The 9,148-nt window shown below is 43.8% G+C and overlaps 2 protein-coding genes across 7 annotated transcripts in view; one reads left to right on the top strand and one right to left on the bottom strand.

The window, feature by feature from the left end:
• The first annotated feature begins 1,649 nt into the window (after nucleotides 1-1,649).
• SHCBP1L (SHC binding and spindle associated 1 like) lies at nucleotides 1,650-7,408 on the top strand. Its single transcript, XM_087732519.1, is given in 5 exon segments — nucleotides 1,650-1,875; nucleotides 4,931-4,984; nucleotides 4,986-5,129; nucleotides 5,131-5,181; nucleotides 5,826-7,408. Coding segments are annotated over 5 exon segments (567 nt in total). The 5' UTR covers nucleotides 1,650-1,741; the 3' UTR covers nucleotides 6,010-7,408.
• Nucleotides 7,409-7,731: 323 nt separating this feature from the next.
• Nucleotides 7,732-9,148, bottom strand: part of DHX9 (DExH-box helicase 9) — a 28,846-nt gene continuing 27,429 nt past the window's right edge. For 2 of the 6 annotated variants that reach the window (XM_087732514.1, XM_087732518.1), the window contains one exon: nucleotides 8,088-8,734. In XM_087732514.1, coding sequence (XP_087588640.1) covers nucleotides 8,482-8,734 — 253 coding nt within the window. In that variant the 3' untranslated portion in view covers nucleotides 8,088-8,481. Of the gene's footprint in view, nucleotides 8,057-8,087; nucleotides 8,735-9,148 lie in introns of those variants that run through there. The other 4 variants (XM_087732515.1, XM_087732516.1, XM_087732517.1 and 1 more) reach the window with 4 other exon arrangements.

Genomic DNA, 9,148 nt, shown 5'->3' with positions numbered 1-9,148 from the left:
TGTTTTAAGAGGGGTAGTGGGTTCAGAAGTATATTGGGCAAAATGTTCTATTTGTTATCTGGCACAGTATAATAAAGATTTTTTTGCTTTTTACCACAATGTATCCTTGTATTAGATAATGTACTGTGTTTTAATCCTAACTTTTATATCCATGGTCTTTGGTTGTCCTGAGACTTTCGAGCTCTGATCAGCACCTGGTATTTATGGATTCTTTCTTCCACCCCGGTTCCTTAAATTCATCTTCAGTTGGATTAGGAGAACTCTTAACGTCAAAGTCTACCCTCCACCCACTACGGATGCTCATATCATACCAGCAAAGCTCGCACTTTACACAGTGCCAGATTTCTGAGTCACTCGAAGATTTTTAAAAAATTAAAGTTTATAATGGTGCCTTGGAAAGTATGACAACACCGGGAGTTTCTCACAGAAGTTTTCTGCTCTGAGAGCATCCGGCAGGCCGTGCTTGTACAGTTCCCACCGTGCAGAGTTCGGATCATCCTAAATCCTCAAATTCTTTCTTGCCACCAAATCCCAGAATTGATCAGCCCTGCAGAGCAAAGGGGTGAAAAGTGGAGGACAAGTAGAAAACAGATGTAGAAAACATCTTCAGGAATGTCACTTACCAGTGCATGGAATGAAGCAGAGTTCCTATGTAAGAAAGCATAGAATTAAAACTACAACAAATCCACCGTGAAATGGTGATCTAGGTTATATGATACTTAAACTCCATCAAAGCAGCTTTGGCCATATCTATTTGTTTGTCAAACAAACCTTATAAAGGCAGCTGCGCTGGAAGAGCCGTGTTTAGACTTCAGCACTTGTTTTCAAACATGAGTCAAAGCCCGGAGCCCTGACATTCCGCGAAGCTGAAGTTTATTTTGAGGGTTTGGATGTGGCAAGCAGGTGGTCTGAGCAGCTGAGCACAAAAGGAATAACCAACTGAAATGGTAATTATTGCACTGGAATCATCCACAGTGCAGCATGAAAATGGGGCATCAATTGAAGGAGGAATTATCTTTTAAGACGCTTTACAATAAGTAACATCATCCAAAAAACCCCAACATTTGAGGCATCTTTTCTTCTTCCTTAGAGCCTTCCTAAACTCATAGGTACCACCTACTACGTATCTTTTCAGGACTGGACCTTCAACTTTTTGTTCCCTATCTGTAGGTGAGAATTTTGGGCCATCATTACAGTGACAGTGGCAGATGGCACAGAGTTACATGACCAAACATATTATTCTTTCTGCTCACCACAGTTGAGAATTTTCTTTTTCTTGCAATTTCGTTCCTTGAGAAGAGCGCTGATGCAGTTGAGACAACGCTTACGCCCCTTTCCCCCTAGGAAAGAGTTGGCTACACTGAGCAACTAATTTCTTTAGTAGAAGGTAAGAGGAACAGTGGGGAATTACACACCAGACATTGACTATAGGTCAGGAGCTTAGATGTGCACAAAACCAGCAGCTAGGAAAAAAAGGCAATTCATCATGTGTTTTCCAGTGTAGTCTTTCTGAATGCCTCTTTGCAGACGGCAGCGTGGGAGGAAAACTTGGAATTCCAAAATGCAGTCCTGGTATCTAAAAAGCTCCTGCAAAAGGAAGTGACTGCAGGAAACAGAGCAGGGCAGAAGATTTTTAAATTGCTCTTAAATTTGAACCTTTCGCTTTGCCTTTTTATTTTTAGTTTGCTCAAATGTAGGAAGCGGTGCTCACTCTTTCCTGAACGGGTGAAAGACTTTTTCTATGGACACTCCAGTTCAGCAACGTGATAATTTCAACGCGGCTTTAGAAAGCCGGTACAGTGGAGACCATGTGGTCGTTTTCCCAGGAGAATACAAGGCTGTAAACTTATCCCTGTTAACTAAAGACATTATTATTGGACCTTAGCATTGTATTCTCTTACAATTTACCTCTGTCTTTATGAACCATAGCTCAAAAGCAGTCCTGATTAACGGTAGGGAAAAGTATGTTTACCAGAGCTTTTAACGGGATTAAAAATTTCCAGTGTGAAAATAAACAGTGGAATGTAATTTGTTAGCTGCTACCTAGGGAAAAAATACTGTGCAACTGGAATACAGTATAGCAGGAATTCAGTGAAAAATTAGTTTCATAAAACATATGTATATATAAAATATACATATTTTAAGGCAGCATCAAGTTAAGCAGCACCTCTAAAGTAGGCAGGTCCTCTTCCTTGATGGCTCTTGAAAAGTGTGATTTGTTTTTTGTCTTTTTGTTTTGTTTTTGGTTTTTTTTTTTATAGGAATACCAACATCAGCACTGCATTTAACTCTCCCATAAGGTGACAGGTTTAATAAGAAATTAGCATCAGCAAACTTTCCAGCCGTGCTTCAGCAAATCACACCTTGCAGATTTAAAGCCTGCAAGCACCGTTTATCTAAATGCACACGTTTGCTTGTTCAGGTTGATGCCTACACCGTCGTATGGTCTCACATCTTGTAAAATACAGCATAGAGTTCCAAGTTTATCTTTTACTCCATCAATTTTTTATGCTTTTTAGTATCCTGCAAACAATGCAAAAGCGCTCCTTCAGCTGCCCCTCCATTCTAGCGTGCTGTTTTAATGCGCATTACCTCCAGGGGAGAACAGTCACTGAAAGACATCCTGCTAAAGCTGGCCCTTCTGCGACACCAAGGCTTATGCTAACCAGTAAGGCAAAGCTCCCAGCAGAAATACAGAGAAACTGAAGCTATTTCTTGCACCTCAGCCTTTTAGCCCCTTTTCCTGCCCAGACATGGGCACGCTTAAAATGCGCGTGCTTCACCAACACTAAGGCAGCATCTCTTGCTTCTTTAAATGACCTTCTCATCCTTCTAGACCCAATCTGCTTTTAAAAACCAGTGCCTCATGCAAGCTACGGGTGAGGACTTTTCATTTAGCTTATTTTAAGGATGCCTTAATGCAGCTGTCTGTTACCAAACAGGTTTCAGAGCTCTTGACAGTGTTGGGAGAAAAGCACCAGGAGGCTAGGGAGCGGGCAACGGGGAGATTTGGAATGAGGCAATAGAAAATGTCAGTGAATCTCGGAGCTGGTGCGTGCCAGTGAAGCGTGCCTTTCTGCTGCAGACAGCAAAGCCATGCCCTTCAACAGACGACATCCGAACTGCCAGAGTGCTTGTAGGCAGCCATCTTCAGGTCCTTCTCCTGTCAAAGCTCCGGGTGAGCTTCTGAATAGAAGCGTTCATCTCTTCATCTTTTTTTGCTGTTTTTAAACTCGTATTGTGTCTCTTTTTCAGAGACAGGTAAGGCATCGCTATCTTGCACGCTAAGCCACCCACCTCGATGGATTTGTATTATTTGTGACATTGGCTTTCCTCTGGCTGGCATTCCTCACCCCATTTTTGGTTTGGAGGCAGGAAAAGAGATCAATTAGATAATTGCAACACTAATTTGGTCAGTTTTCTTAGGAACAAATTCAGCATGGCCACACTTTTAACACATGCTCTAAAGATCAAGCACAAATGTTTCTAAGTAACTTCACAGAAAGAACCTTCCTATAAAGAAACTGCTTAAGAGCAGATTTCCTTTCAAGAGAAGGACTCACCCTCCTTGGAGATGGTGGTCTTGAGATCAGTGGGATACCATCAATGCTGATGCCACAACTGACCACTTAGTTTTCCTTTAAACTTTCTCCAAGTCAAGATCATAGCATAGCATAGTTCTGTGGAATTTTTCTCCATTGGTGGAAATCTCCCTACGGCTAGAGACATTTTTCAAATCTTACCCTGGAGTACGTTATAGAATCATAGAATCGTTAAGGTTGGAAAAGACCCTTAAGATCATCGAGTCCAACCATTAACCTAACACTGCCAAGTCCACCACTAAACCATGTCCTCAAGACGTCTGCCCTTCTTTTAAATACCTCCAGGGATGGAGACTCAACCACTTCCCTGGGCAGCCTGTTCCAGTGCCTGACTGCCCTTTCGGTGAAGAAGTTTTTCCTAATATCCAACCTAAACTTCCCTTGGCATAGCTTGAGGCCGTTTCCTCTCGTCCTATCACTTGTTACGAGGGAGAAGAGACCGACCCCCACCTCGCTACAGCCTCCTTTCAGGTAGCTGTAGAGAGCAATAAGGTCTGCCCTCAGCCTCCTCTTCTCCAGGCTAAACAACCCCAGCTCCCTCAGCCGCTCCTCATAAGACTTGTGCTCTAGACCCTTCACCAGCTTCGTTGCCCTCCTCTGGACACGCTCCAGCACCTCCATGTCCTTCTTGTAGTGAGGGGCCCAAAACTGAACACAGCACTCGAGGTGCAGCCTCACCAGTGCAGAGTACAGGGGCACTATCACCTCCCTGGTCCTGCTGGCCACGCTATTCCTGATGCAAGCCAGGATGCCATTGGCCCTCTTGGCCACCTGAGCACACTGCTGGCTCATGTTCAGGCAGCTGTCGACCAACACCCCCAGGTCCTTTTCTGCCAGACAGCTCTCCAGCCACTCCTCCCCAAGCCTATGTCACGTGCTGCCTGAGTACTGCCGGGTAGATGAGATCAATCTTCTAGATATTTACTCTAACAGAGCAACAAAAGGCGGACGCTCAGCCTTCCTCTGACTGACTCTAAATATCACCTCAAAGACAAAAGTGAACGTGCTGTGCAGAGATACACAATCCAGGCCTTTGTGGTTTGTGTTCTGCTCACCAGGCTTTTGAAACTGAGCAGCCAGTTTGCATGAACGGCGTTTCTGTTTTGTTTAATGCAGCATGGTGCATGCAATCAGGCAGGCAAGCAGGAGGTCCAGAAATTAAGATAAGAAGTGTGTTTAATGGCAACTTTGTAACTTGTTGGTAGCATTAATATTTATGTGAGAAGTTTTAAAACCAGCAAGCTAAAAATTCAAGTAACCAACGGACAAGTGTTATCCTTCACATTATGATTTTGACACTATTGTCAATATTACTCTTCCCCTTTTTCACGTGGAACTGGAAAACCAGAAGAACCCGTGATTATTTCCAAACCCCCTTATGAGATTTGTGGTATCAAAAGCCCAAGATACAAACCTAACGCACCTGAGGTCGGTACAGCAGAGAATAGTCAACGGTGTCGTGGCTGCCGAATCCGGGCAGGTGACTATAGCAAATTGTGTACGAAGGTGTGAAGGAACTGGCATCTGCGCTCACTGGGGCTTCTCTGACCATCACGGATAGCGAGATTACTGGAGCTCAGGTAGTTTGTTCTTGTTGAATTTCAGATCATTAAATTTGTTGGACAAGAGACGGGAGTGCTCTGACAAGCTGGCTTTTTTAAACAAAGCACAGATCAATTTACTGACACAGTAAACTCATGACAAGCTCAGCTTTTACTGTGAAAACGTACATGTCATTTCAGGTTAATTTTCAGTTTTCTGTACCCAGGCTGTTTAAGCTCCTCATTAGCATGTCAATCCTTGTTTAGACTGTGCTATTCATTTCTGGCACGGGAAGTGTAGGCAAGGATTATTGCTTTCCCACTTAACTTGCCCTGATGGATTAGATACTAAAAAACAGACTGAATGTTGTTAAGCAGTATTTTCATGCTTGACGCTCCTTAGTATGTAAAACACTAGCACATAGATAAAACCAACTAAGCCGTAATTTGTAGATGCTAAATAGTCCATGGCACCTTCCCCCTTCACAACCTGCGACCTGAGCAGTCCCCAGGACTGGGTATCCTTGCAAGCTCCATCCCAGCAGCAACTCCCGACGCAGGCTTGTGACCTACACAATTTCATACGTTATTACACCAGGCTGTATTCTTAAGTGCCAATTAATTTTTTTAACAATTCTTACAAGCAACATGAAATTAGGTATAACCTTTTTGTTAACGAACGGGGCGCTGGTGTTGGGCAGTAGCCAAGAAGCACAGCCATCTTAGAGAGTGACAAAATTCATCACCGCAATAGTACCAGAACCAGTGAGACCTCACATCATAGCCAGGGCAGCATTGAAGTTAAGGTAACATTTTTTGTTCTTTTTCCAGTAATAGTAAATAATAGCTTTATGGTTACAAATTAGAATAATTTTTGTAAATAGGCCTGAGAAACATCAACTTCACTCTTAAAAGGGAATTTCTTTAGCTAGGACTTAACATCAAAGTACCCCCAGTAAAACCATTTTTAGCTAGTATCATAGCATATTGTACATATACTTGATAATCCCTGGTATCCTATTCCACCTCCTAAAACTTACGAAATTAGAAGCAGGGAAAAGCTAACGGTAATTACGTAGTTGAAAGCAGACTGTGGCGAAGGCCCCGCTACACCTGAAGACCTGATCAGAACAAAACCTTAACTGAAATAGCAGGACTCGGTCATGGAAACGCCAGCGAAGCTGCTCTCCAGGGGGAGGCCAGCTCACTAGAATTCATCTGAATTTTTCCCAGTATCGCCAGCTCTGTTTCTGCACACGTACAGACTGCGGTAGTGCTGAACAGCTGAACAGCCTATAGCTGTAGGGTCCTTAAAACTCTGGCCTGTGCTCACCTTGCACCCATCCCTCCTGCCTCCTGTTGAAATGCTGACTTCTTTTGAAGACCAGGAACAGCTAGAGGAAATTAGACAGCTTTAACAGATATTAGATCATATGCAAGATCTGTAGGCTTGATACTGAAATTAGTAAGTATAGTTCTTTTTAAAACCACTGGACATCTGCTTCACGTTTCCAGTTTTGTGTTAGTAACACAACGGGGATGACACAATGTTTGAGGGGCAAACCAAGAAAAGCAAGTTTTATCTGGATGCAATAAATACAGATGTGGAAAGGGAAGGTGGCTAACACTATAGCACACCTTTCAGTGTCCAGTCCTTCTGACTCCCTAACAGGTTGTTCCTGGAGAAGAAAAATAATCGCATTTTCAGTAATGGTGGCACCATTACTGAAGAGTAACCATTCTTCAGTCTACAGAAAAGTCTACATCAGCAGAGAGGACTGTGGAGTTTACTGCATCAGATGATGCAGAGGAAGATACACACTCCAAATTAATCCCAGATTTAAGTTTGGAGATGAACAGTGATACACGTGATGATATCAAAGATAGCTCTCTAATTCATAGCTGGATATCTAAGCTTCATGTGGCATTTGGCTTTTAGCAGTTTTGATTAAAGGAACAGTGCTTCACCCTCACCTAGTTTTTAAGAACTCTTCATTAGAAATACAAAAAATGTTGGTCTTGCTTTAAACTTCACTCAAACACCAACATCTCCCACAGCCCTGTAAGCGCAACTAATTACTGGTTCTGAATAAGCTTTCCAGTTGGATTAGTGGGGAGGTGGGGAGGTTAATCTCGCCAGGATTGGTAACATAACAGGTTTCATACTGAGCTGTGCCCACAGACGTGTCCCTGTGCTGCTGGGACCCTGCAGTGCAACGTGTGTGCGAGAGGCGGTACCTGCCTGCTGCTGCCTCAGGGCAGCACAGCTGGTTGCGTGGCCATGCTGTAATAGAGGTAAGGGAGTTTTGGCCAAAAAAAAAAACCCCAAAACCATTCATACACACGCATTCATTGTAAACTGGAATGCTTCCCTCATCTTGTTCACACAGGTGTTCCTGCACAACACGGCCAACTGAGGAAAACCCTTGAGAGTACTCTGTACCTGCGGGTACCCCGTGTCATCCACCCCTGCTCCAGGTCACTTCCCAGGTGGTAGTCTGAGAGGTACAGAGGAAACCACACCTCGCTGGAGGGCTTTTTATCCCCTATGTGTCGATGTACTTCTGCAAGCACCAGGCAGCCAGCTGAGCTTTGAATGTCCGGAATCCACAGGCTACCATTCAAATGAATTCTAATGAAAGAATTGCTCTCTTTCACATGTATTTGGAAGGAAGCACGACTATTTTGGAGTAGCAATGTAAATGAATACCGCCTCAGATGAAGGGCACAGTTCACGCTTCTGAGATCGCTTCAGGTTCTGCAAAGACAGGCGGCGTCACACCAGTCTTGTAAAAGGTATTCCATGTCCCCGCAGTATCTGAATCGGCAAAAGAGCTCATCAGCTGCCGTGCCGCGAGGTGTAACATGGCATGCAGCAGGCCAGTGGCTGGCTGCAAGGGAACCAAGTGCTGCCTGGCACAGACAGAAAACCACCGCAGAGAGGGCTATTTGCACAGTTTATTAGACAACAAAGAAAAATCCCCACTGAGCCCAAGTTCTGTAATTTGAAATTTGTTTGGCAGAGAATGGTTTTAGACAATGAAAAGGTTTCCTCAGAATGCCTTATACCTCCCCTACAACCAAAACTAACAACAGCTGGCTTCAAAATCCAAATCCAAAATTAAATGTATAGCATATAAGTCTTTAAAAACAAACTCAATATTTATTAAGAATAAAATCATACAACTTGCAGTAAATTCCCTAAGGGTATGATATATTACAGAGCTGTACTTGTACTAAGGAACTGAAATGGCAAACAGACTGGTAAGGGCAAGAAAGGGATTCAGGAGAGGAACACGCTTTTGTCAAAGCAGAAAGACTTCACTGAACTCCCATAACTACCACCTGCCCCTCCCCGGATCCCCACAGCCTCCTCTGTAGCCACCGCCTGCTCCTCGATACCCTCCTCCTCGATAGCCTCCCCCCCAGCTACCTTGGTATCCTCTTCCTCCTGAGCACCTGCCGGAGTAGCTGTAGCCACCGTACCCTCTACCTCTGTAGCCAGAGCCACGCGGGTAACCTCCCCAGCCCCTGAGGCCGCCTCCATTGTCGTAGCGAGCCATTTTGGGGGGGCGAGGACCATCGCCGAACCTGGGAAAAGAGAAATATTATGTATCTACTGCAATCTTACGGATTCCTTTTTTTTTTTTTTTAAATATTCAGAAGATTAATCAATTGCCATGATACTCGGTTAAGATGCCTCTATTTTCTGGTAACAGAATATGATGTTTGAATTAGTTGCACTTTTGCACCTTTTCTACTTCAGTAAAGAAAATGGCCTGCCATGCCACATAAGCAGTTCCTCCTCTAAATCTCAGCCAGGTCTACACCTGGGATAGAAAGTTTTCCCCTCAATCCCACTTCTCCAGCTCACACAAATGCGTAGGGAGCCCCATTCCTGTTTATGGGAGCACAGTGATCTTTATTTTGCTCCTCGCAAAACGAAGTGAAGTGTACATCTAAGCTGTTCTTTGTTTTGATCCTTAAATTACTAACAGCTCACAG

Source organism: Nipponia nippon, unplaced genomic scaffold (genome assembly GCF_047370975.1).
Source record: "Nipponia nippon isolate SJK-2023a ecotype South Korea unplaced genomic scaffold, ASM4737097v1 scaffold_5, whole genome shotgun sequence".
NCBI lineage: Eukaryota > Metazoa > Chordata > Aves > Pelecaniformes > Threskiornithidae > Nipponia > Nipponia nippon.
This window is presented reverse-complemented; position numbering and strand designations above follow the sequence as displayed.